The sequence below is a fragment of the Lissotriton vulgaris genome, chromosome 2_2 (assembly GCF_964263255.1).
Source record: "Lissotriton vulgaris chromosome 2_2, aLisVul1.2, whole genome shotgun sequence".
NCBI lineage: Eukaryota > Metazoa > Chordata > Amphibia > Caudata > Salamandridae > Lissotriton > Lissotriton vulgaris.
The window spans coordinates 7,327,466-7,355,298 of NC_141688.1; the positions used below are offsets into that span (position 1 = coordinate 7,327,466).

Sequence of the window (27,833 nt, forward strand, 5' to 3'; positions counted from 1 at the left end):
TTAGAGGAGGCTTTAACAGTTTTGCGATAAACTTTTTCTCGCAACGCCTCTTTTTGTGATAGGGTGTTTTGCCCTCCAACCATATTTTAAATGTGCTTTGACCTACGCCCACTTTGCCTGTTACTTTCTTAGTATACGTAACATATGCAAAGTGGTCTTACGGCAGGCGATGTAATGCAGTTTTTAAGAAGGTGCAGCAGAATATTTTCAGGGATAGGTAAAACATTAACGCCCTTTTATTGGCAGAAAACTGCAGATATAGTGGTGATAACGGCGTTGATAATATGCTTTATGAATTGCAATCGAATCTAATGTTAGATGTAAAGACAAGGAACGTAGGTTTCGGTTGTAATTCATACATCATATTATGAAGGCTATTATCGTTGTTTTATCAGCAGTGTCCTGTGGATGAAATCGACGATAATGTATTACATCTCCATCATAATATTCCGAAGTATCGTCGCTTTTTTGCATAATTGTCCTGAAAAAAAGCGTTGATACTTCAGCTTCTGAATAGAGGGCATATTACCAAGCAATAGCGATAATTATAGCTATTGCTTGGTTAGAGACAAAAATTTACCGTGGAGATGCGGCGATTTTTATCGCAAATAAACCTTGGTATTACCAAGGTTTATCGCAAATGCGATAAAAATCGGCTGTAATGCATGAAAATCGCTGAAAAGTCAGCGATATTCTTGCATTACCGAGCTAATGCTCTTAGCCATGTTATCCACCTTAGCGCGAATATCTCCAAAAGTTGGTAATAGGAGATAGCGATGTTAGCGACTGTTTCCAGTCGCTAACATCTTGGCACGCCCACTTTGCATATCATTAGTGATAAATATCACTGACATGCAAAGTGGGGCCCAAGATGGTCGCTATCTCCTACTAGCTGTCGCTAACTGGTGTTAGCGACAGCTTGGTAATAGGGAGATAATTTTATCTCCGCTTTCTTGGCTTTGAAAGCCAAAAAAGCGGAGATAAACCCCCTTGATAATATGCTCCTGGAGCTCTTTTTGGTACAATGAGTTAGTTCTGAAAAGGAACTTTTTTTTTCTTTTTTTTTTTAAAACAAGTGTTATGTTGTTTTTGATTTTTTAAACTTGCAACGACATTTTCAAGTGTGACACAGGATCAAAATGAAATGAAAAAATTTATCTTTTCTCGGGGCATTTATGACTCTCAATTTTTAGTTTAATAAGATTGAGGCTCTGCTCTACGTACAGAAAAATTTCTCCACACTCGTTGCATTTCATGTGCACCTTCGCAAGATATGGTCTCAAGTCCATCTCTGCACTCGATGGAGATACAGGTCGTCGACCAGAAGATGTGCTGGCCACCTCTGATGGTAATAGCGTGGCCAGGGCTCTTGTCGATGCCTTTGCAAAATCCACAGGGTGCACTTGTTTGACATGCCGCACCATGGTATGCATGGAAAAGGAATATTTTTTTGTTGGATTTCCTCTTGAGAGAACCGAGTTGCATATCGTACAGGTTACTTTTGGCGCATTCACTTTCTTTTGATCTTCAGAATAAGTGAAAAATTGCCAGATAAAAGATTCCTTTTTTCTTTTTAAAGGTAGTCGCTCATTTCCTTCAGATTTGGAAGATGAATGCGGAACGGCAGCCATTTCAGCAAAGTCTTCCGATAGATGTTGGACGTTGTTCTCTCTTGAGAGTAGAAAAGATAGTGAGGGAAGTGGGTGGAGTGCTCCGTGTAAATTCCAGAATAGAAACTACTAAGAACCAATTGGAAGTGTTGTTTTCAAGTCACATGACTTCACATGCGCGTCTCAGGACGTGTACGCAGTGACAGTATCTAGTCACGTACGTTATTTTGAAGTAGCGGTCTAATTCAGCGAAATTTCAAAACGTGAAAAGGAGTAAATCCAAACACATCCGGATTTTGTATATCTTCTGAGCTCGATTCAAGCATACAATTGTTAAACTATAAAACCTTTTATATTTCTTAAAAAAATACCAAGGTGTGTACATCCGGTCACGCACGAAAGTTTAAAAAGACATTCAGCACCATTTAATGAAAAGTTTCATAACAATAAAAAAGAAGCCTAGGTTCAGTCTCTTTGACGTACTATAAGTTCTTTGATGGGTGTATGAAGAAATTCAATAAGTTCAAATTGTAAAGTTTTCACGAAATATATAGGCGGGTGCGCGCACTCGGTCGCGCACGAAAGCCTGGAAAGGCGATATCCATTTTATTGACAACTGGTGCCGAGAGTGCGCGCACGAAAGGTTGTGAAGGCTATTTTTATTTACAGACAAATTTCAATACGTTCAAAATAAGGCAAGGTACAGACTTTCTAATTCTGTACCGCTTTACAAGGAGTCTCTATGCAACCTGAACAGTGAAGAAAACGGCTTGTTTTCGAAAAAAATATTTCCAGAACTTTATTGACAAAAGTATAGGTTGCATTCATGATATAGTTCTGAATTAGCATTTTAAAAACCTATGAAATTCACTGAAAAAACCATAGGTTTTACACACGTTATAGTTAGGAAGTAGCATTTAAAAAACCTATGAAATTCACTGAAAAAACCATAGGTTTTACACACGTTATAGTTAGAAAGTAGCATTTACAAACCTATGAAATTCACTAAAAAAACCATAGGTTTTACACACGTTATAGTTAGGAAGTAGCATTTACAAAACCTATGAAATTCACTGAAAAAACCATAGGTTTGACACATGTTATAGTTAGCTGGACATTTCACTCATATAAAACCAATGAAATTCCCCCCGTTATAGTTACTTCAGCTAACTATAACTCCCGCACCCGCAATACACTGCTGATGATGTTACATATTATATCACTCATCACATGGTCAGTGACATCCCTCTTGACATCACTGATAAAATCTAATATGTCACATATGTTGTCTCCAACATATAGGTACAGTATGTCACTGATTCAGGCATGTATGGAAAGGGGCGACCACTCGGTCCCCCCGAATGTATGGTAGGGTGCCCTGACCCCCCCCGGGAAACCATTTTGGGCGGGGGGCGTGTCCCGGCTGGTATGCCCTAAGCGGCGTAGCCGGGGCGCGCCTTTTCCCGCCCAGGAGGGGTTGTCCTAGACACCTACACCGTTGGCCACGCCCCGTAGGCGGATCGGAGGAGGGTACACGCCCTCCCGAGGAAGAATAAAAGAGCAACAATCTAAGGAAGCATCCTCTTGTTCCTGTGCTTGGAAGCTGCACCTCCTCGTTGCACGTGAGCCCGAGACGGAACAAGGAGCCAATTTTGAGAACTTGTAATTTTTGTGTTTCTCATTTCAGTGATTCCGAAGCTTTGGATCCAGGACCTCGAATTGAATAGCTGTGAACGATGCCTGGCAAGAAGGTCGGAAAGAAGGTCGGGACCGAACAAATGCTTCGCATGCTGTTGAAGGACATGGCGAACATGAAGAAGCAGATGGCGGCAATGAATGGTACGGGTAGACCGAAGAAAGTCATTGGGCCAGCATTGCCGGGAGAGGTAAAAGAGCCAGGAATAGTGCGGCAGGGGGGGAGGCACCGGTGCCCGAGTCACCTCCGGCGAGCCCGGTCAGTCCAGTTGAGGCCCCAGTTCCGATCCCGAACGCGGGACAGCCGATCCCTGTGGTAGTTACACCCGTGAACGAGGGGGATATGCCTCCCGAACTGGCCGCCCAGTTGGCGGCATGGTTAGGCAAGAGCAACGAGGGTGCTGTGGCACCGGGAGACACGGCCGAGGAAGCCAGGTTAATAATGAAGCAGTTGCGGCAATCGAGAGATGCTGCGAAGGCACCTTGTCCTCTTGTTTCCCCGCAGAATCCCTCGGAACAACCGGCGTCGAGCGTTGGAACAGCGACAACAGCAATTCCAGCTACTGGTTCGGGTAAGCAGCCGTTGCCAATGGCGGGGGAGGGATCGTTACCCTCAAGGAGGGAAAAGGTGGTCCAACATATCCCGATGGATGTGAAAGAAAGGATTTGGGCGGATAAATATGTGAACATGTTTTCGCTGTTGACTGATCACTACGAGATAGAGCACGTTAGAAATCAGAAGGAGTTGTTGCATCCGAGTGTATGGCGTGCAAAAATGGCGGGTTTCAGAGTAGATGAAATGATCGCTAATTGGGCCAGAGCATTTGGAATGTTCACTGCAATCATGGGGGAACGTAGGCCTGAAGTATTGTCGGGATTAGCTTGTTACCAGACACGTATAATGGAATTTTATGAAACGTATGAAGGCAATCAATGGATGGGTTATGATAACAAATTTCGTAAGGCCAAGGAGCACGACTCATCCCTGACGTGGGATTGTTTCGACTCCATTTCTTGGCAGAAGCAGGTTATGCCGAACACGACGAAGTCGTCTTCTTTCGGCGGGAATGGGGCGGAGCCTTCCCGCCATGTGGCGGCGCCCTTTCGGGCGGGCGCCAACAGCGATCAGCACACAAAGAATAACGGGAACTCGAGTAGAAAAGGGGTCTGTTGGAGCTTTAACAGGGGTAAGTGCACTAGGCCTCAAGGGACATGCAAGTTCAGGCATGAGTGTGCAGGGTGCGGACAGTCTTCACACCCCGAGAGTTCGTGCAGAGCCAAGAATGGTGATACAGGAGGTAGAGGGGGGCCAAACAGGTCTAACATCGACCGAGGGGCATCGTTACCTACTCCCGTTGATATCATGGCAATGATCCCTTGGCTGAATGAATATCCTGATCATGTCTCTGCCGGGGTGTTGCGAGACGGTTTCTCATATGGTTTCCGCATCCCGGCGGGGGATTTTCGGGGGGAAGCACAGTGTAAGAACCAACTATCGGTTCAACAAAATACGGCGGTGGTACAGGCAAAGATTGCAAAGGAGGTGGCCCGAGGTTGAGTTACGGGCCCATATGAAAACCCGCCGGTTGTTAACTTTGTTTGTTCACCATTGGGAGTGGTCCCCAAGAAGGACCCGGGTGAGTTCAGGTTAATCCATAATTTGTCCGCTCCTAGGGGTCTTTCGGTGAACGATGCGATTGACCCGGGAGTTTGTTCGGTGCGGTATGCATCCTTTGATGAGGCCGTCGCCATGTTGAATCGCCTGGGGCCCGGAGCGCTGATGGCTAAATCAGATATCGAGTCAGCGTTCCGGTTGCTCCCGGTACACCCACACGATCAGCGTCTCTTAGGTTTTGTGTTTCAAGGACGCTACTACATGGATAAATGTATGCCGATGGGTTGCTCCATCTCTTGTGCGGATTTTGAGAAGTTCAGTACTTTTTTGCAATGGGCGTTCACCAGAGCCACGGGCTTTACGCATGTTATGATTACCTTGATGATTTTCTGTTTCTGGGGGCAGCTGGGGACACGGAATGTGCACAGGCTTTGAGGGAATTCTGTAATCTCATGAAACGTTTTGGCGTGCCACTGGCACCAGGAAAGACGGTAGGGCCATCTACTTCACTCGAGTTTCTGGGAATTGAGCTCGATTCTGTAGAGGGGTGCTTCCGTTTGCCCAAAGAGAAGGTAATGAAATTTAAAGCCTCACTTGAAATGTGCCTCGGCGAGAAAAAGGTAACTCTCCATCAGTTGCAACAAGCTGTGGGTCAGCTGAACTTTGCCCTTAGAGTGATACCGATGGCACGCCCCTTTTCCCGCTCTATCGCCCAAGCCATGGTTGGCCTCAAAGAAGGGCACCACCGCACACGACTGTCAGCAGAGGTTCGCCAGGATATGTGCATATGGCTGGCATTTCTGGCGGACTTCAACGGTCGTGTCGTGTGGAACAAACCGCCAGCTTCCTCCAAGGAGCTGGGGTTGTGGACTGACTCGGCAGGGAGTGTGGGCTTTGGCGCCATCTTTGGTAATCGATGGTCGGCACGAACATGGCCGGCGTGGTGGCACGATAGTGGGCTCACAGGTAACATTGGGTTTCTTGAGCTGTTCCCCATTCTGGTGGCGTTGGAAACATGGCCAGAGGGGTTTCGTGATCGCACTGTGGTGTTCTGGTCTGATAATATGACTGTGGTTGAATGTATCAATAATTAGGCAGCACGCTGCAAATGGATTTTGAGATTGCTGAAAGAAATTGTCCTGCTATGTATGAGACTAAACGTCCACTTTAGGGCCAGACACGTGCCTGGGGTACTGAACCAGGCGGCTGATGTGCTCTCTCGTTCCCACATGCAGGCCTTCCAGGGTTTTCTGCCCTCAGCGGACTTGGTGACGGCACCATTTCCTGAAGCTCTCTGGTCTCTCGGTGCCCCGGATTACAAAACCTCGTGGGAGAGAGTCTAGCACCCAGGACAAGGAAGGCATATGAAGGGGCGTTCCGTTCCTATTGGGAATTTTTGGGTTCAGCTAGGGGGGAGCATTGGGGGCAGGAGGAGTATGTCCTGAAATTTCTGGTATCACTACATCAGGCAGGCCGATCACTGGCAACGGCCAATAGGCACAGGGCGCAGGCTCATGGCATCCAGGACCCCACATCGTCCTTTCTCGTAAAGAAGGCTCTGCGTGGGTGGCAACGCCTTGAGGGTCGTAGGGTGGATGAGAGGCACCCGATAGGTCTAGAAAGGTTGTCCCTGTTAATGTCCGTACTCCCTGCGACATGTTTATCTCAATCAGAGACAGTGCTGTTCCGGGCCGCTTTTGCATTAGCATTCCATGGGGCTATGCGGGTAAGCGAACTGGTTGCGAGAAATAAGCAGGATATGGGGGGAGGTCTGTGTCGAGAACACATTCAAATTAAGGGTGAGACGATGGTAGTCTCAATAGCCAGGTCCAAGACCGATCAGGGAGCGATCGGGGACTGTGTGGTAGTCCAGCGGATTCCAGGGTCTCCCATGTGCCCGGTAAAATGCGTGGAGGAGTATTTAGCGCGGAGGGCGGCAGCATGGGGGTGAAGCTTGCTGAGGCACACCGACGCCACCCCACTGACTAGGTTTCAGTTCCAGCGGGTGTTAACAATGGCAATCGCAGCAGCGGGCTTGAACCCGAGCGATTTTGGGACCCATTCCTTCCGGATAGGGGCTGCTACAGAGGCTACAGCCAGGTGTCTGAGTGTTGAAAAGGTGAAACAGTTGGGGCGTTGGTCCTCGAATTGTTATAAAAGGTATGTGCGGTTGCACATGTTGTGAAGCTAATGTCATGCACTCACGCTTCTTGTTTTCTGTTTGGTTTACAGTTTCGCGAGCAGGCTTTGCGGGGCGGACTGTGCAGTTGACCCGACACCTGGGGACCAGCGGTCAAAGATCACCGGCTGAGGGAAGAGTGGTGTGGGTCGTTGGCCACTCATACGTGAGGCGAGCCGCGGACGTATTCAAAGCAGGTGACATGATTCACGTGGCTGGGGAATACGGGTGCAGGGTGACCTTCCACGGAAGGGGCGGACTCTGTATTGACCAGTTTCAAACTTTTATGGAGGGACTGCTAGGGCGGACGAGGTCACCGCCGTCTGTAATCATAGTACATCTTGGGGGCAATGATTTGGTAACCATTGGTCGACGAGCGCTTCTTGAGTTAATTTTATCCACAGTGAGTTGGTTGGCAAGAAGGGTTCCGGGGTGCACGATTGCATGGTCACACATGATTCCTAGAAGGGTGTGGCGGGGGGCCCTCTCTGTGCCAGCTTTGAATCAGTCGGTAAAGAAAGTTAATAACAAACTTAGTAGGTTGTTTCGTTCAGGCCAGTTGCATTGTATTCCACATGGATGTATTCGGGGGGACCATATGTATCTTGAAGATGGGGTCCATTTGTCCCGGGAGGGGAATGTCTTACTCATAGGAGACTTCATAGCTTGGTTAAAGAGTTTGTGTAGCCATGACCTTTAGTAGGAGTTTGTGGGGGGTCCGGATGGCCGGTCAACTATCCTGCCTGTGGCGGTAAGGTCATGATCGGTGAGCAGTAATTGGAAGATCCCTAGAGGTGGGGCGCCACCCATTATGGATGGGAGCGCCCGGGGGGAGGCGGCCATTGGCCCCTCACACGGGGAGGCGGTACCCCTCTAAGGATGGGGCCGCCGAAAGGGAAGGCGGTCATAGGCCCCTCCCTGGGGAGGAGGGGCTACGGGCCCCTCCTGGGAATTTCCCGGGGCCAGGACATCCGCGACGGCGGATGTGGTAAGCAGTGTGGGGTGGGAGGGGGGTCTACGCTACCTTCTAGACACCTCACACGAGTCCTCGGACGACCACTAAGATGGCGTGGAGTAAATATGGGGCCCCCGTTAAGACAAGGGAAATTGGAAGTTGGCACAGAGGTACAGTCCTCTGTGCGCCCACCCCTTACAAGTAAGGGGGGAGTTCTGGTATTAGGGATCTGACACCGGTTACGACCTTGCCGTTGGCCCGTAATGTTAGGATGTACAATTTAATTATGAGTATATGCATTTGCAGGATGTTTAGAATCGGCTAGGAGAACCTTTGTATTAGAGCTGTGTTAAGGTTAGCCAATAAACATCGTAATGTGAAAATGAAATTGTACATGATATGAAACTGTTATTTTAATGTTTTAATTTTTGTTTCATATTTTAATAAATACGGCCGGGAAGGTAACTCCCTCCCGCCTTCCAAAAGTCAAGAACTGTGTCCGTCTTCCCATCCTTGGGGATTGTGTTGGGAGGGGGTGACGGGTATCCCGGCCATATGGAAAGGGGCGACCACTCGGTCCCCCCGAACGTATGGTAGGGTGCCCTGACCCCCCCGGGAAACCATTTTGGGCGGGGGGCGTGTCCCGGCTGGTATGCCCGAAGCGGCGTAGCCGGGGTGCGCCTTTTCCCGCCCAGGTGGGGTTGTCCTAGACACCTACACCGTTGGCCACGCCCCGTAGGCGGATCGGAGGAGGGTACACGCCCTCCCGAGGAAGAATAAAAGAGCAACAATCTAAGGAAGCATCCTCTTGTTCCTGTGCTTGGAAGCTGCACCTCCTCGTTGCACGTGAGCCCGAGACGGAACAAGGAGCCAATTTTGACCCACCCACCAGCCCCTTATGGCAACGATTAGTACTGCAATAAAGTCGATTAACGGTGATATTATCTCGTTTACAGGTTGTGTTAATAAAGTCTGGATTGTCTTTTTTTTTTGAGGATAATAAAATGGTTGCTATTTAGCATGTTCTTAGTCGAAGTATCACAGCCTAGTTGATTGATGTGTTACTTGTGTAAATAAAGGTTATTGTGTGATATCCAGTCTAACCGTTTATTCCGTCCTCATTAGGTTCAAAATGTCGTATTTATTTTGGTCGGGCGGTAAGGTCATGATCGGTGAGCAGTAATTGGAAGATCCCTAGAGGTGGGGCGCCACCCATTATGGATGGGAGCGCCCGGGGGGAGGCGGCCATTGGCCCCTCACACGGGGAGGCGGTACCCCTCTAAGGATGGGGCCGCCGAAAGGGAAGGCGGTCATAGGCCCCTCCCTGGGGAGGAGGGGCTACGGGCCCCTCCTGGGAATTTCTCGGGGCCAGGACATCCGCGACGGCAGATGTGGTAAGCAGTGTGGGGTGGGAGGGGTGTCTACGCTACCTTCTAGACACCTCACACGAGTCCTCGGATGACCACTAAGATGGCGTTGAGTAAATATGGGGCCCCCGTTAAGACAAGGGAAATTGGAAGTTGGCACAGAGGTACAGTCCTCTGTGCGCCCGCCCCTTACAAGTAAGGGGGGAGTTCTGGTATTAGGGATCTGACACCGGTTACGACCTTGCCGTTGGCCCGTAATGTTAGGATGTACAATTTAATTTTGAGTATATGCATTTGCAGGATGTTTAGAATCGGCTAGGAGAACATTTGTATTAGAGCTGTGTTAAGGTTAGCCAATAAACATCGTAATGTGAAAATAAAATTGTACATGATATGAAACTGTTATTTTAATGTTTTAATTTTTGTTTCATATTTTAATAAATACGGCCGGGAGGGTAACTCCCTCCCGCCTTCCAAAAGTCAAGAACTGTGTCCGTCTTCCCATCCTTGGGGATTGTGTTGGGAGGGGGTGACGGGTATCCCGGCCATATGCAATATGTAAAAACTCTTAATGTCCCATATTAACACTTAGACACTAAGACACTCTTGGTAATAATAAAGAAACGATAACCTATATAGATATAATGCTTCAATGATATAGCTACTCATCAACACATTCAGCCACTAAAATAGAAACTGATAGACAGACACAGATATGTATATATTTAAATATTACTCAGTAACCCATGTACTCATTAAGATATATTTAGTCAGTCAGTTATAGAATCTATTTTTCACCTAAAAAACAACCGGTTATACATTTATATACTACATTTTTGTTCAACCAACTTTCAGATCTACATATATAAAATATATGTAATTTTTAAAACTAACCCATTTAATAGATGATGTCATGAGTGATGTGATGTATTCACTGAAAAAACCATAGGTTTGACACATGTTATAGTTAGCTGGACATTTCACTCATATAAAACCAATGAAATTCCCCCGTTATAGTTACTTCAGCTAACTATAACTCGCGCACCCGCAATGCACTGCTGATGATGTCACACATCACATCACTCATGACATCATCTATCAAACAGTCCGGAGCGGGCGCCATCTTGTGTCTCAGTAGGATCGAGACACAAGAGGTGGCAAAAACAAAGGGGGAAATGATCAAAAGGGGGTAGAGTAGACCCCCCCTGACCCCCTAGGTTTGATGTGGGGGCCATAAAAGGGCCCCGCGGGGCAACTTTTTTTATTTTTTTTCGATTAGCGCGGGGGGAGCGCCCGGTACGCGCACCGGGGAGCGTACCGGGGAGCGTACCATGGGGAAAAAAGAATGACAACGTTTTTTAAAAATGTAGCCTTTTTTTATAAATTGGAGGTAGTTCTAAAAAGAAGTTTTTTTTCTTTTTTTTGTTATTTTATATTTTTTTTTAACATTTTGTACTTTTTTTGGCTTTTATGAACAATTTTATATTTTTTTTGTTATTTTTATGGGGACAAACAAAAAACAGGGAATTGTAAACGGCTCAACTGGAGCAAAAAAAATCAGGAAAAAATTAAGTTTTTTTTGGACAAATGTGGTTGTCACCAGCACGGTTGATGAGTTTAATGCTTTGCTCACCATAGGTAATTGTTTTTCCACAAAATATACAAACGATTTTGTACTGTCCAAACTGGGTTTGTACGTTTGGGACCATCTCCCTTGTCTCTTGACCCGATGGAGTGGGTTGCTTTCTTTTGGAGGTGCTGAGAGAAGATTGGGGAGGGTTTCTGGTCATTTCTCGGACCTCTGCCGCAGCATAGTTGTTAGGGTGCAGGCGTTGCATGTGGCGAATCATGGTGTTATTGCCAAAAGATTACTTTTTGTTAGGGTTCTCCCTGGAAAGTACAGTGCCACAGATTAAACAAGTAACCTTTGGCGCATTTACTTTCTTGAGGTCCTTTGGGATTGAAAAAAACACCCAGATAATGTGCTCCTTTGGCCTAAATGGGGTAGTATCTTCAGGCAGGAACATCCTCCTCTCCTCCTCCTCCTCCTCTTCTTCATCTCCACCACTGTGGTGTTGTGGTGGTCCTCTTGGTGGTGGTGGTGGTGGTGGTGGTGGCTGAGATACTCCTGCTGCTGCTGCTACTGAAGCCATTTCTGAGTACAAATTAGTAATAGCTCTGGAAACAGGTCTTCCTCACTCAAAGTACAAAGTGAGAATAAGGAAAAAAGGTGGGGGCTTTCATCATTAGGAAAAAAAAACTGTCCTGAACCAATGAAAAGTGTTATTTTCAGGTCACATGACCAGGGCTTTCCTCATTTGGAAACCAAAACTGTCCTGAACCAATAAAAAGTGTTATTTTTAGGTCACATGACCCGACGCGCTTATGCTACGCTCCCAGGGGCGCGCCCCGGGGCGTGCCCAGGGGTGCATCGCGTAAGCGCGTCGGATGGTTACGTAGCGCGATCGTATGTGCTCGAGTGCTTCCGGGTGCGCTTACGCCATGCGTATCACGCGGACGCTGCTACGTGATACGTCACGATGATGTTTTTGTTCGCGGCAATAGCGCTAACGGGACGCTCACCCGTACACGCCCCGTGGCGTGCCGCAAGACTGCGCTTACTGGTGCGCTCACCGGGACGTGCACCGGGAGCGCTCCAGGGCAAAAAAAACAAAAAAACATGAACAATATACATAAAAAATTAGTATTGCATAAATATACAATATAGGATTCAATATACAAAATATTACATTTCATAGCTATAGAAATTTGCTATTAAAAAACCTTTGAAATTCACTGAAAAAAACATAGGTTTGAGGTCCTATATATAGTTAGGAATTAGCATTTAAAAAACCTATGAAATTCACTAAAAAAAACATAGGTTTCACACCAGTTATAGTTAGGAATTAGCATTTAAAAAACCTATGAAATTCACTGAAAAAACCATAGGTTTCACACCAGTTATAGTTAGGCATTAGCATTTAAAAAACCTATTAAATTCACTGAAAAAAACATAGGTTTCACACAAGTTATAGTTAGCTGTAAATTTTACTGACATAAAACCATTGAAATTCCCACGTTATAGTTAGTTAGACTCACTATAACTTGCGCCTGCAATGCACTGCTGATGACGTCACATATTACATCACTCATGGCATGGTCAGTGACATCCCTCATGACACCACTGATGACACCATCCTTGTGACAGACTGACAGACCTTCTTTCAGTGTAATGTAACCCTTGAAACACATATTCAAAAATAGAAACTAACATTTTTCAAAAAATGGAGATACCCATACCAGTTACAACAACCAATTCAGTAATTCCACCATCTATATATATATCCACTCATTCACCAACAGTTCTATATAGTCACTCATACATATACTCACTCATCATATGTAGTGATACACACATACATCCTGTTATACACTGACAGTCATCCAAAAGTTACTCAAACACATACTCACACATGCAAATAAACTATTGAACATCCATTTATTTGCATTTACAGCTATACACACACTAGCACATTATTTCTAAGGAAACTTACACATACTTACTCTCTTAAACAATCACTTATAGAAACACATACTTATTTAAACAGGATCTCTTACAATCTCTCACTCTCACATATACTCACTTATATACATCAATACTCACATATACTAGAATAAAACATATTTAGTTACTGATAAAGACACTAGTGAGACAGTCGTTCACTCACTAACACACACATATACACACTCATCCACCCTTACAATCCAACACATATGCTGTCTTCAAAACACATACAAACAGTGAGTCAGTCATTAATGCATCTATGTGCTAAGTAATACCCCCACCAAACCATACCGACACTCATACTGATACTAAAAAAACATCTAATAACCCATACACAAACACATGTAGCTACTCACCAACCCATGCAGCCACTTATACACAAAGTGAAACACTGATACTTATATTTAAATATTTAAAAATTACTTAATACTAAGATACACTTAATAAGCAAGTTAACCAATCAATTTAAAAAAAAAAAAACATCCATTTAGACACTTATTTAAAAATGTATTCTTCCATCGACCTTTACAAATACATATGTAAAACATATTTATTTTACAGAAAGACACACATTCACTGGATGGTTTCATCAGTGATGTCATGAGTGATGTCACTGACCATGTCATGAGTGATGTAATATGTGACGTCATCAGCAGTGCATTGCAGGCGCGCAAGTTATAGACAGGAATGCCTGGTGGCAGCAGGGTCTCGCCATCATGACACAGGGGCTGCTGAATAATTGTGCAGTACAGCAAACAGGAAGTGCTGCAGAAGGAGTGATATGACTGCAAGAAATTTTCTTGGATTGAAGAATAGAATTCCTCCATTCACGGGCTAGTGCACAGGGTATATCAAGCAGGATAAATCTAACAATATCGCAAAATTAGCTCTCCCAATTACCCAGCCATGGGCAGGAGTTTTAGTACTATGTCTCCGGACCCAGGAACAACTTTAGTATCATTTCTTTGGAACTCATTTCACCTCTTGCTCTGACTTATAAAGCATTCATGTTCCTTGGTGACCTCAGCGTTCATCTGAAAGACTAGTCTGACCCAGACTCCATTAACTTTTAAGACAAACTAGAAGAACTAGACCACTTTCAAGATGTTGAAGGAGCTTCCCACCTTGTGAGCTACCTAACTATTCCAATCGTCAACAACTTTTCTCATATTAGGGAAGAGAGGCCTCTGCCCGTTAGGTGGTCAGATCAATTTTCAGTCATCCTTAAAATTCCCATCTTTCAGGCTAACAGTGTGCCCGCACATAATCTTAATTTACAACAATGGAACAAAATCTCTATGGATAGCTGGAACATGGAATTTAACACATTCCCTCCACTTCCCTCCATTAAAGTGTCTACTGTCATCACAAGCTTCAAAGCTGGACTTATGAATGTGGCTAATAACCTTTCCCCATTAAAGACACACTCCACATCATGGCACGCTCCCTACGGTTGGTTAGGCACCATTGCAAACAACTTGAGTGTAGCTGGTGAAGCTCACATAACATTCATGATAAATGCACCTTTAAGTGAGAGTTCAGTAATTATCACCAGCACTTTATACAGACCAGATGCCTCTCCCTGACTTCCAGGATCCAAGAAGGTGGCTTGCACTAAAGACATTTTCACCATTGTTTAGGAATTTGCCACTTCCTTTGTGTCTTTTAGCTCCATCACCCCAGTTCAGAACCTCTGCTCTTAACTCCCATGATAAGATCGAGTAAGGTTTTCTAAATTTCTTTCTGAACTTTATAAATATGCCATCCTCAACATCTTCGTAGACAGTCATGCCCATCCTAACTCTGCTAATAATGTAAGGGGCCATGAGGACAACACATTCAGGAACATATGGCTCCCTCTTGATCCCTGGCTTTCTACATCTTTCATCTCATTAATCCCACACTCACCACCCTTTTTAACATCCCGCTATTAAATGCCACATAGCCCATCAAATGGAAACATGCCAATGAATGTCTATTGCTTAACAATTTGTACAGAGTTCAAACAGTGATTGCTCATAAATACTTCTCGGGCACGTCAACGCATTTCAATATCCTCGTGCGACAAAAAAGCTCAAAGAGAATTTGCTTGGGGCCAATGGTATTTTTCAAAGCATAAGTCAGGAAGGGCTTTTAATCTGTTGTTGCGATTCTGTGGATAGAGGGGCGGGGGGGAATATAGCGTATGATCTAGGATTAACATTAATCCTTTCACCTGTAACCTGTAGTAACCAACATTGTGATCTCACCTTCTGGAATCAGGCATTTCTTCATGTTGAGGTCATTCATGTTCTTGAGCTCCTTTGCTTTAGCTGGGGGCAAGTGAGCTTCCTCCTAGACGACATCTGATCAAGGTCCAAGCGTGGGGCACGCTCCAGCTCTGCAGAGCAATATTCTTCGGTATATAGTTGTGTTGGGATGTAAGTACCTCATTTATTCATGACCAGTTGCTGCCTTGGAGCTGTCAGGACTGTTCATGAATAAATGAGGTACTTACTTACATCTGGTTTGTCCCTCTTTTCAAGTTGTCAGTAAATCTTATCCCACCCTGGCACCTCGGATGGGATAATAATTGGGTGAAGTGTAGTAGTAGGCCTTCAAACTCCTTTGGTTGTCATTCACCTTGAGTTGCTCAAAGTGTTTAAAGCACGGGATCCCAGTAATGTTGTGCACTTCATGAAAGCGGTCAGACACAGACTTCTATTTCTGCAGTCTTGATGTTCAGTTCTAGATGGGCAAATGGCTATCAGGCACTGCCCCATTCTATATGAGTAGGTTGATAACCTGCCTCTCTATGCAGGAGGAGGGCAGCCGTGTAATGTTGGCATTTAATTATTTCTCTCCTCGCCGAAGAGTGTTCTTCAAATCCAAGGTGAATACACACAAATCTACCTGTTACGTTCCCATATTTTCAGACAGCCAATTTATATGGCACACCTCTGGCAATCAGTGCACCACACGTCAGTCTCTTCTCAAAGATCCCAAACTGTGAACAGTCAAGTTTGGCGATAGCACCTTTTCTGCAGCAGTATCCAGGGCTTGCAATACTCCCCCTTCAGATCTTTCCGAACAATCTAGTTGTTGAGGTTTTGAAATATTTCAACACATGACTCTTAAATTTGTTTAGTATTGTCTGGCCTGTATTGTTTTTTATGGGTGTCTTTTCTCTGTGCCAAAACGTTTCAAATTGCAATCTTTATAAATAAATTGTATCATAGGAACATATCTGTTTAACTTTAAGACTCCATTTTCTCAATAAAATATGTTTAAAATAAAAGAGGAAAGTATTTTTCTGGAAAAAATAAGTTCATTTGATTGAAGGTGCGCAGGTTTGTTTACTTTAGATTTTACTAAGGGATCATGAATTTAAAATAACGTATTAAAACTGTGGCCACACCGCAACCCATACAGAAATGCTGCCTTAAAGCATTACCTTACACTTGTTCTCCCAGAAAGACTTTGGAAGGTGTGTTATGGGCAGATGAGTCCGCAGTAATCTAGGTGACGGCATTTGAGAAAGCAGTTCAGTACCTGCCAATGAGAGATTTAAAAGGATTAAAAAAATCTGCAGAATGAATATGGACTAGGCTTAGTGTTTGCAGTTGGGCATTCACCTATATGATATAAAAGGAGTGCACCATGTACAGAATGGTACTGTTTTTTAAACCAATGCTACACCTGCTCTGCAAACCCAGCTACACCTGTTCCTGTTCCTTGTTCTATTCATTCACACCCATTCACAATACAAGTCACTGTTCATGAAGTACTATGACTAATATGATAAGGCAGTCATATCCCGGCCAAGTAGTTCTAGCCTGATAATCCTTTATACCTACTTCAGTTGTCAGGGGCACTCTTACCCATTATACTGCCAGGCAAAAGATATTATAAGATCAAAAAATGCGCTCCAGGAGAACAACCTAAAAAGCTTCACCAACTGTGCCTTTTTTATTATATTTTCATTTTTTTCCCATTTATATAGTACACCTCCACCTTATTGTATTTTGATGATTAATTTTAAACAATTTGTATAAGTAACTGATGCTCAGCTAGTGCATGCTGATGCGTTTCAACCTCAGGAGACAGTGACGTAATTCATATAGGTTGGACAGCTGCAACCGAGTAGCGGAGTTTTTTGCCAACAAGGTAGCAACTATTTATTCGGCCTTTCCAAGCCGGGCTATCATAGATCCCGAGACTGAAGAGGTGCACAGGGTAAGGGGAGAACAACGAGTGTTAACTACATTCGTTACCCCGCCGACTGAGAAAATTATTCAGATCTGTGGATAAATAAAAAATGGCTCCCCTAGAGACCCTCCTACACCCAGACGCCTGATGGGCAGTCTGCATGTACTAGAGCTGTATATCCGCCACCTCCTGGACATCTCTTTTGGGACCCACACTGTCCCTGATGCTTGGAAACAGGCGGTAGTCTTTCCTCTCTAAAAGAAGCCCAATATCAGCTATGACAGGTTAGACAATCTTTGTCCTATTTCTCTTCTGCCATACATGGCGAAGGTTGCTGAGAAAACTGTGAACCTCCAGCTGATGGGCTTTGTAGAGGAAGCTTCCCTACTCCACGACTCTTAGTTTGGCTTCCATCCACGGCACTCGACTGAGTCAGCACTGCTCATGGCAGTAGAGTGCATACGGCAGGGAGTGGATGAGGGCCAGACTATAGCCCTGATCCTTTTGGACCTAAGCGCAGCATTTGACACTGTAGCTCATTCTACCTCGCTACAGTGTCTGAATGATGCAGGGGTATCAGGAGCCGTGCTTAGATGGATCCGGTCTTTCCTGACAGGTAGATGCTTCCAAGTTCACCAGGTAGAATGTTATTCTAGGGAGATTAGGTTGGCCAGGGCGTGCTGCAGGGCTCGTCCCTGAGCCCGACTTTGTTCAACCTATATGACTCCCTGCTGGCGACTATAGTTGAAAGCTATGGATTGCGCCTTGTGTCTTATGCCGACGACACGCAGCTGGTCATATCCCTCTCACATGTGCCTGGTCTTGTGGTGGACAATTTCAGAGTTTACATGCAAGAACTGGCAACCTGGATGTCCGCCAACTGCCTGAAACTTAATGGCAGTAAGACCAAGGTGCTCGTGGTGGGGGAGGGCCATCTGTATGGTCGTCGGCGTGGTGGCCACCCTGTCTAGGAGAAACACCTGTTCCTTGCCAGGAAGTAAAGAATCTTGAGGTATGGTTGGATGTCGACCTTGCCTTTGCCCCCCAGATTTGCCGAGTGGTGGGGGCATGCTTTGGAGTTTTAAAAACTCCGAGGAAGGTCTTGGATCTTCTGTCCATTACAGCTCGTCGGACGCTGGTGCATGCCCTAGTCACCTCGCGCCTAGATTACGGCAATTTGCTGTATCTGGGGGCCACGGGAAAGGTTTCAACCGCCTCCAAGTGCTGCAAAATGCAGCCGCTCGCCTTATTTTGAGGCTTCCTAAAAGATCATCCTCTAAGGCAGCACTCCAGGCCCTGCACTGGCTTCCTGTCAGGAGCAGGGTGGAATTCAAGGCGCTGGACTTGTGTCACCGCATTCTGGGTGGCAAAGCCCCTGCCCTGTTACAGAGTCTGGTTACACGGTATGATCCCACAAGGAATCTGCGCTCCTCCTGCACAGGACTTCTGAAAATCCCAAAAATAAAGAAAGCGTGTATGGGGGGAAGGTCTTTCAGATATCTGGCTGCTAAGCAGTGGAATGACCTGCCATCAGAGTTACGTTTGGAGCATTCAGAATCCATGTTCAGAAGGAAACTTAAGACTCATCTATTTGGAAGGTAGGCGGCTGTGATGGCTGCTTGGACTGCTTATCCCACTTACCATAGCGCGGGGACACGCCGGTGCACATAAACCAGGCGCTTTATAAAACTCCCTAATAATAATAATAAGGTTGATGCATCTGAATGCAGCTAGATCCTTTAATACATTTCTAAATCAATAAAAGCATGCAGATAAAGAGTAGCATAGATTAAGTCATATTAATTGAATGATTTAGGTTCCTATTTTTGACCAGCTTTAGTTGTTATCTCAACATGTAGTGAAAAGCTAAAGTGAGATACTTATGTTGTATAAGATTCTCAACCATCCTTTTTTAATGTAAGAATTAATGAAATTTAACATGATTTAGATAGTTTTACGTATGATATAGAAGGGTTTAATTCTGAATTTCATCATTCCATATGTGAAAATGAGCACTGAAACTGACAAGAGAAAAAAGTGGTGCTGCATAGTCATATAGTGTAAATGATCTGAAACCTCTAAGTTATGATCATTACATATGTACTAATGTAAATCATTTAGAAGGAACTTAATATTTTATGATTTGAAATTATTTTACATGATAGTACTTTAAAAAATTGTAGTAATATGGCATTCTTATGTGTGATATTTCCAATTAAATAATCTGGGTGCTTATAAACTGAGAGAAAGTTAGAATATTGATTTTCTTTAATTTAATGCATCTCTCACTTCTATTTTACCCATTTAAAATTGACTTTATTGTTGGCCTGTTTTATTCCCATTTCTGTGCTGCCTTACACTCGTGAAAAAGTCTCATAAACTTGCAATGTGAAGCAGAATTGTGTCTAACTAGAAGAGTTTTCTCTCGCTTACTAGGACAATATGCAGTATAGTCGGCACTTTGGGAACATTTGCTTTGGGAAACTGTCCTCTTGAACTCACTCATGTGCCTTCTGCTAAAATATCATTGCTTGGCAGTTACATACAATCGGATGATCTGACAAAGTATGTGCTCGCAGAAAAATCACCCTGCATGAGCTGCCCAATGGACTGAGTGGTCTGACACAATGAGGTGACCAAGGAGGTGTCACCACTGGAACTAGAGGAATATAATATACACTGAATGTAAGAGAAGCAGCAGATATTCCAGGCAGATTTTTAGGAAGAGGACTTGGAACAGATAATACTTTTGCAGATTTGGCAGAACTTTTTTACTTTTCTGGCCAGACACTGACTATGGAAACTTTGCAGATTCTACATGCTTTTACTTTTGGATTGGCATACACTGTGTGTGTCATTCGTGGACTCCTTCTTCATGGGAAACCGTCTAGAAGCTGATATGGCTCATGTCTTTGCTGAACTTTCCAGATCTTTGTCACCCTGCTCTAATATTGACTAGCATTCCTTAATTCTTAAATGTTCATTAATGATGTACTACCCTTTGACCTTTAACTAAATGATCGACTAAGTTTTGTACTGGCTTGTCTCCTAAAGTTGATTGTGCCTTCCAATGTATTTATTAGTGACAAGGACAGAGCAATATAGGGAGATCTTTGTGAGTCGTTTATCCTATTCCTGATCCTCATTGGCTATACCGGGAGCAAAATCTCTTATATCCAACCACTCAGTGGAACACTACAAGATCTATCGGAGGAGCAAGTGAGTGCCTTTGAGTTATATCTTATGAAAGTGAAAATGGAGAAAGTAAGTAAAGAGAAAAAGGGCCCAATGTCCACTGCAACAAGGTCTTCCTCGTGTCCTAAAAGATGTGTTTCTCTATCAGGCACACTGAATGAAATTACACAGAGTGGAAGGGTTTAGTAAACTTCTGATGTCAGCATACATAAACATTTATCATACAGGATAATAGTGGTAGCGATCAGAGATTGAGAGAAGAGGATAGGAGCATTGTGTAGAGAGATTTAACTACAATGAGTGCATAAAACAGTTCTCCCTAAGTGAGGTCTGAGGAGATGACTGCTGCTCAGATGAGGTCATCACCTTGTGCAGACCTAAGTTTGCGGCCCTTGTATGCTGGCGGAGGAGCGCAGGAAATTGAGCCATATGCACTGCTGTGCTGATCGGGTTGGAGTCTGTTTGTACATAAAAAGTGGTAAACTCATGTACCAGGAGGGGCCACCACAAGAAGACTGCTTTGTGGTGAGGGCAGTAGCCGTTGTGTGCATTAGTGGGCCATGTGCCCATATGCCAGCCAGGAGGGGGCTGCTGCCCTGTTCTGATTAGACTGGGGCCCTTGCACTGTGAGGATGCAGAGACCCAGTGTGCCATGGGTTACTGGGACCAGCAAGTCATGTGACCTGGTTGTAGTCTTCACTGAGAGGAACAAGGCCGCTGTGGACCCTGCACACCAAGAGCTACATATTATCACCCTCCAATCATGTGAGAAACCAAAGGCTTAGCTGGCAAAGAGGATCCGTCGAGAACATCCGCTCATGAACCTTATGAACCCCAGTCACTCCGATCCTTCAAGGTGCAGGTAAGATTGAATTTTGGCCAGTCGTTTGAGGCAGAACTTGCTGCTACTTAGCACTATGGATCTGGAACACTGCTGACATTATAAATAAAGTTGTAGTGGACCCTTGAAACTCAGATTATGTTAGATCTTACAGCCTTAGGGTCATCTTCCCCCAACTTTTTGTCTGCCTTCCTCCATTTTTCTGGACTAACATTTGCTGAAATTTGGACTCTGTGCATATTACCACTGCTGATCAGTATACAAATGTGTATGCTCTTTCCCCTGAACTTGAAAGCATTGGCTTACCTAATTTACTTATACATCCTTATTAAAGGGCATGCATGTGCCCATGGCCTGTAAATTAAATGCTATTAGAGGTCATGTGCTACCCACCCCTTAACCATGTCGCAGTCCTGTCACTGCAGAGCCTGTGTGTGGAGCTTCACGCAGCAATGTCGACCTGGCAGGTAAACCCTCTTGCCAGATCTCCACCTTCCCTTTTTATACACATCGGTCACCACTGAGATAGGCCTGTAAAACCTGCAGGGCAGGGTGCAGTGTATTTAAAAGGTGGGACATGTACTTCTAAACTTTACATGTCTTAGTAGTAAAAAAACTCACACATTCGTTTCTCAATACTGCAAGGACTATGTCTCTAATCAAATAACATTGGTATTTCATTATTATATCGTTTAAGTATAGTTCCAATTGTGAAGATACACACTTTTCAAGTTCAGTGCCACTGATTTCACAATTTAAAATCACTGCTTATGGTGAAGTTGGATTTTAAATTCCAGTTTAGCAAATGCCACTTTTAGAAAGTTGGTATCTACTTACTTTAGTCTTTTTGTGCCTGCAGTCTGTATCTGGAGAACATGCCTGGGGTGGGTGACAGTTAGTTTCCTGCATTCCCTCTAGACAGTCACACACAAATAAAGGGTAAGTGGGCCTGAGTGGTCATCTGCATGAAGATGGGCCATCCTGTGCAGGATGGGAGGGAAGTGCTGACACTTACACCTGAAAGGGTTGTGTGCTGTCCCAACACAAACGATTAATTACCCCACTGTATGTTGTCTGGAGGCAGGGCACGAAGGTGAGAGCCTATGTGCACTTCAAAGCTTCCTTTGAAGTTCTCCCCCATAAAAGCAAAGGACTGCTTGCACTACCAAATCAGAACACTTCTGGAACTGTGACCACGCTGCCAGGAAGGATCTGCTCTCCTGCTCAAGCACTGCCAATCTGCTGTAACTGCTGTTTGATAAACTCTTGTCTTGGTGCATTGATCTGCTGCACTGTCTGCCTGAATTAGAAGGACTGGACCTGCATCACTTGAACCCACAGTCGTTTCAAGGGCTTAATGGCTTGCCTCCTCTTCTCCAAGTCTCAGGTACGCAAAAGACTAGGGCCAGATGTACAATGTGACTTTAGCAGCAGTTTTCTGCAGCTAAAACGGGGATAATTGTAACACCTTGCTTGATAATATGCCCCATAAATAATGATAACGGATTCCTCCTAAACAGTTACCGTTAGCTAAGCTAATCTACAAGGGATTTGCAATGCAGTGTTTCAGAAAACTGCAGTGTTTACATGTTGAGCCAGAAAGGAAAGCACAGAAATAGTCTTTATGTACAGAAAATACGCTCAAAAAGTAAATATGACTCAAATGTAATTTGGGTCGTAAACTATAGATAAGTGCCACACCTGTGTACTACAATACGTCTGCAAGCTCAGTGTGTTGGCAGCAAGTAACCAGGAAGTACTTCTAGGCACGAACAGAAAAGCCTTTACTGGCTGACCAAAACACAGCATGGAAGTGCTATGAGGTAGCATTCAATAAGAGCTTTGTTAAGTCCAACACTACAGTCCTGACAGCTGGTGGTAAACAAATCTGGTCATAACAGAAAAGGGGCTAGAGACAGATAGAATAAAAGAAGAGAATATAAACATTGCTTCATGCTATATGGGACTCTCTCTAAAGTATAGGGCTATTATTAGGGTATAAAATCAACACGGAAAAAGAGACACTAAGTCAGGAATGTTAGGTGGTGACACATGAGGCGCCTAGGGCCTCGCAATGATGGGCGCATATAAATAACAATGACACTCAATATCAATGTTGTGTTGCCACTCGCCTCGTGTGGCCACGCCCCTTTTATTTATGCGCGCCAGACCACGCCTGGTCCTGGCGCTTGGGTGCAACACATCCGGCCTATGCTGGTCTGGACACTGCAATGTTGACTCACTACATGCCATCTCGTTTCTTTTATTTTGCTTTGCGGGCTGGGCCATGCCTGCCACATGGCATGCAAAGTCTCTTAGTCTGGAACTCGGGATGGGATTGTCTCTTAGTCTGTATCTGGGGTGATAACCTCTACTCGGGTCGAGCGGCTGTTGATGTCGGCACTGCAGCTTGTTCTCCTAGGTCGGGGGTTATCTCCAAATATGTCTCACTCGATTCTTCTCAATTTGTGCTTGGTAGGCTGTCTGGACCTTCCGCTTCGGAATGTTCTTCCTTTGATTCTTCTGTGGACAAATCTTTTTCTACACCTGTGGTGCCGTCCACTTTCTTGAACTATGAGACATTCCTGGTTACTTCATCTTCTCCCCTCTCCACAGTGATCATTGTCCCCTTGACCCTGGTCTAGTAACCCTGATCATATGGGGAATGGGATTTTCCTCCTGGCCTCGGGTCTCGCATTTCTACCTAGTCTCCAGGTACCAGATTACGGGACCCGGCCCATCTCCTGTTGCTGGCCCTTCGGTTTTGATGTTCTCTCCTTCTGAGGGCTTCTTTCTTATTGTAGGGAGGAGAGGTCCACCCCGGCCAGGTAGGGTTGGTGTCTCAGCGCGGACCGTTGAACTTGAGCGACCATGGGGCTGATGTGATGTGCTGTGTGGCATGCTTCTATACTCCCAGAGGAATAACTGTAGATTGCATTCTGGGTCTGCATTCTTGGCCACAGCAATGCAGAGGGTCTTGTTAAGAGTCCTCATGAACCTCTCAACTTTGCCATTGGACTGTGGCCATTGAGGGGGTGATACAGCAATGTTGTATCCCATGGTACTGCATAAACCCAGGTAACTCTACACTCCGGGGAGGTCCATTGTCACTTTTGATCTCTAGCAGGCATACGAACATCGCAAATATCTTCTCCTGGATATGGGTGATCCCACTAAAAGCAGCAGAGACGACTACTTCTACCACTCGATACTCAAGAGTAACAGGACCTCCTTCAAACTTACCACCCGGAAACACCACCAGCTGATCCGCGCTGCCAAGAAAACAGCTTTCAAGGACCGGTTGGACAACAACGCACACAACTGCAAGGAACTCTTCAACATCGTGAAAGAGCTTTCCAACCCCAGCGCAGGAAACAACGACATCACCCCATCGCAAGACCTCTGCAACTCCCTCGCCTCATACTTCCACAACAAGATCGCGGACATACACAACAGCTTCAACAACCAACCAACGCACACCATGACCGAACAACCACCCCCCAACACCACCCTCCACGCCTGGACCCCGATCAGCACCGAAGACACCATCCGCACGATGAACTCCATCCACTCCGGATCACCGACCGACCCCTGCCCTCACCACGTCTTCAACAAGGCCGACGCTGTCATCGCACCCCACTTGCGAGACATCATCAACACATCCTTCGACACCACCATCTTCCCTGAGAGCTGGAAACACGCCGAACTCAGCGCTCTACTCAAGAAACCAACAGCAGACCCCACCGACCTCAAGAACTACCGCCCCATCTCGCTCCTCCCGTTTCCAGCTAAAGTCATCGAGAAGACCGTCAACAAGCAGATGGCCGCCTTCCTCGAGACGAACGGATCCCTTGACCCCTCACAGTCCGGCTTCCGAGCCAATCACAGCACCGAGACCGCCCTCATCGCCGCCACCGATGACATCCGAGCCCTGATGGACAATGGAGAAACAGTGGCCCTCATCCTCCTAGACCTCTCCGCGGCATTCGACACGGTCTGCCACCGCACCCTAGTACGGCGCCTCAGCAACATCGGAATCCAGGACAAGGCGCTGGAATGGATCATCTCCTTCCTCGACGGAAGAACACAGAGAGTCCGCCTACCACCGTTCAAGTCAGAGGCCTCCGAAGTCATCTGCGGCGTCCCTCAAGGATCATCTCTGAGCCCCACCCTCTTCAACGTCTACATGAGCCCCCTCGCAGCCATTGTACGCAAACACAACCTCAGCATAATCTCCTACGCCGACGACACCCAGCTGATCCTCTCCCTGACCAACGACCCCGCCGCCGCCAGAGCCAACCTGCACGAAGGGATGAAAGAGGTGGCCGAGTGGATGACGACCAGCCGCCTGAAACTGAACTCGGACAAGACGGAGGTCCTCATCCTGGGCTCCTCGCCCTCCGCCTGGGACGACTCCTGGTGGCCTCCCGCCCTGGGCACCGCACCCAAACCGACAGACCACGCACGCAACCTGGGCTTCATCCTGGACTCCTCCCTCTCCATGACCAGGCAAGTCAACAACGTCTCCTCGGCGTGCTTCAACATCCTACGCATGCTACGGAAGATCTTCTGGTGGATCCCCACCGAGACCAGGAAGACCGTCACCCAGGCCCTCGTCACCAGCCGACTGGACTACGGTGGATCCCCACCGAGACCAGGAAGACCGTCACCCAGGCCCTCGTCACCAGCCGACTGGACTACGGCAACGCCCTCTACGCCGGCACCACCGCCAAGCTCCAGAAGAGACTCCAGCGAATCCAGAACGCCTCAGCCAGACTCATCCTCGACATCCCACGAACCAGCCACATCTCCGGACATCTGAGAGACCTTCACTGGCTCCCCGTCAACAAAAGAATCACCTTCCGCCTCCTCACCCACGCACACAAAGCCCTACACGACCAAGGCCCGAGCTACCTCAACAGCCGACTCAACTTCTACGCTCCCAAACGCCACCTCCGATCAGCCAACCACGCCCTCGCCGCCGTCCCCCGCATCCGACGAGCGACTACAGGAGGAAGGTCCTTCTCCTACCTGGCCGCCAAGACCTGGAACTCCCTCCCTCCCGACCTGCGCCTGACCCAAGACCACCTCTCCTTCAGGAAGAATCTGAAGACCTGGCTGTTCGAGCAGTAGCGGCACCCCCCCCCCCCCCCCCCCCAGCGCCTTGAGACCCTACGGGTATGTAGCGCGCTTTATAAGTGTCATTGATTGATTGATTGATTGAGTAGCTGTCTATCATGATCAAGTTCGCTCAGCCGTGTGGGTAGCTCCCAGAGTCAATGCTCACTTTTTCCCACGGGCACTTCTTCACCATTTCTTCCACTCAGCCCTCAAGCCCTGGGAACCAGAGCTTTTCCTGCATCCTTGCTTTCATCTTTTCAATCCCCTGATGCCGTCCGTGACCAACTGGGTCACCTGATGTTGTAGCGCAGCCGGGATGACTATGTGAGATCCTCGCAGCAGGATCCCATCTTGGGTCACGCTCAGCACATGTCAGATTCTCCACATTTTAGTGAGGCATTCCCTGTCAGGCCCGACCAGTCGTTGGCGGCCTGAAGGAAGCAATTTCAGTTGCCCTCTTGGACTGCGCTACACACTCTGGTGAGAACTAGGTCCAGTTCGACAGCCGACATGATATCTGCTATGGTTAACGCCTTGGGGCATGTGATCGTCAAGATCATATTGAGGTGGGCTTCCAGTGCTTCGACCTTCCTCTCTTCGTCTTGGCACTCCCTTGGGGTTAGGTGTTAGAAATAAAATTGGCTGGATTATTGGTGCCTGGTGGGTATATTACCTCCATATCGTATTGTTGTAGTCTGATTGCCCACCGCTCGATTCTCGGGGGTGGGTGGGATGCCAATCCCTTGATCAGGGGCACTAACGGCTGGGGGTCTGTGATGACCTAGAACGGCTGCCGGCAGACATGCAAGTGGAAATGCCGGCAGGCCCAATGGATGGCCAGGACTTCCAGCTCAATTTGTGCATAGCGTGTTCCGGTGGGTGAGAAAGACTTAGTGGTGTAGCCTAAGGCAGCCCATTTTCTCGGCTCCTGCAGGAGCAACGCTCTGAGTTTCACAGGACTGGCATCAACGATGAGTTCTGTCTGCTTGGCTTGGTCAAAGTACACCAACGTAGTGTAATCGAGGTGGGCACTTTTGACCTTCTGGAATGTCGGCTCATCTTGATGTCCCCACTTCCACGATGTGTCAGATCGAGTGAGGCTTTGGAGGGGTCCTGCGATGGTAGGCAGATCCGGGATGAATCGGCCACAGTACGTGGCCATCCCAAGGAAGCTTCGGACCTCCGATACTGTTGAGTGGGGTGCTGCGTCATTTATGGCCTGGGACTTTTAGGTGTCAACCTGTATCCCTTTTTGGTTGAAAAGCTAGCCGAAGAAGTCTATGTCCTTCTGGAAAAAGAGGCATTTTTCTCTGTGCAGGGTAACAGTATGTTCCTGGAGCCATTTCACGTGGCCCTCGGGTGCAGGTAGTGCTCATCAGTGGTGACGGAATGGATGAGGATGTTATCACTTACATTAAATACCCCTGGTAGACCGGTTAGGATTCCCCGTACTGTTTCCTGGAACACCTCGGCTGCTGAGGATATCCGGAAGTTGAGTTGTT

General features: G+C 46.3%; 1 protein-coding gene across 1 annotated transcript in view; it reads right to left on the minus strand.

Annotated features, from left to right (window-relative positions):
- The window catches only part of LOC147728931 (sulfotransferase 1 family member D1-like), a 308,979-nt gene that overhangs the window by 175,762 nt on the left and 105,384 nt on the right, over positions 1 to 27,833 (minus strand). Inside the window, exon 4 of the mRNA XM_086959171.1 lies at positions 16,420 to 16,517. Coding sequence (XP_086815297.1) covers positions 16,420 to 16,517 — 98 coding nt within the window. The remainder of the gene's footprint in view (positions 1 to 16,419; positions 16,518 to 27,833) is intronic.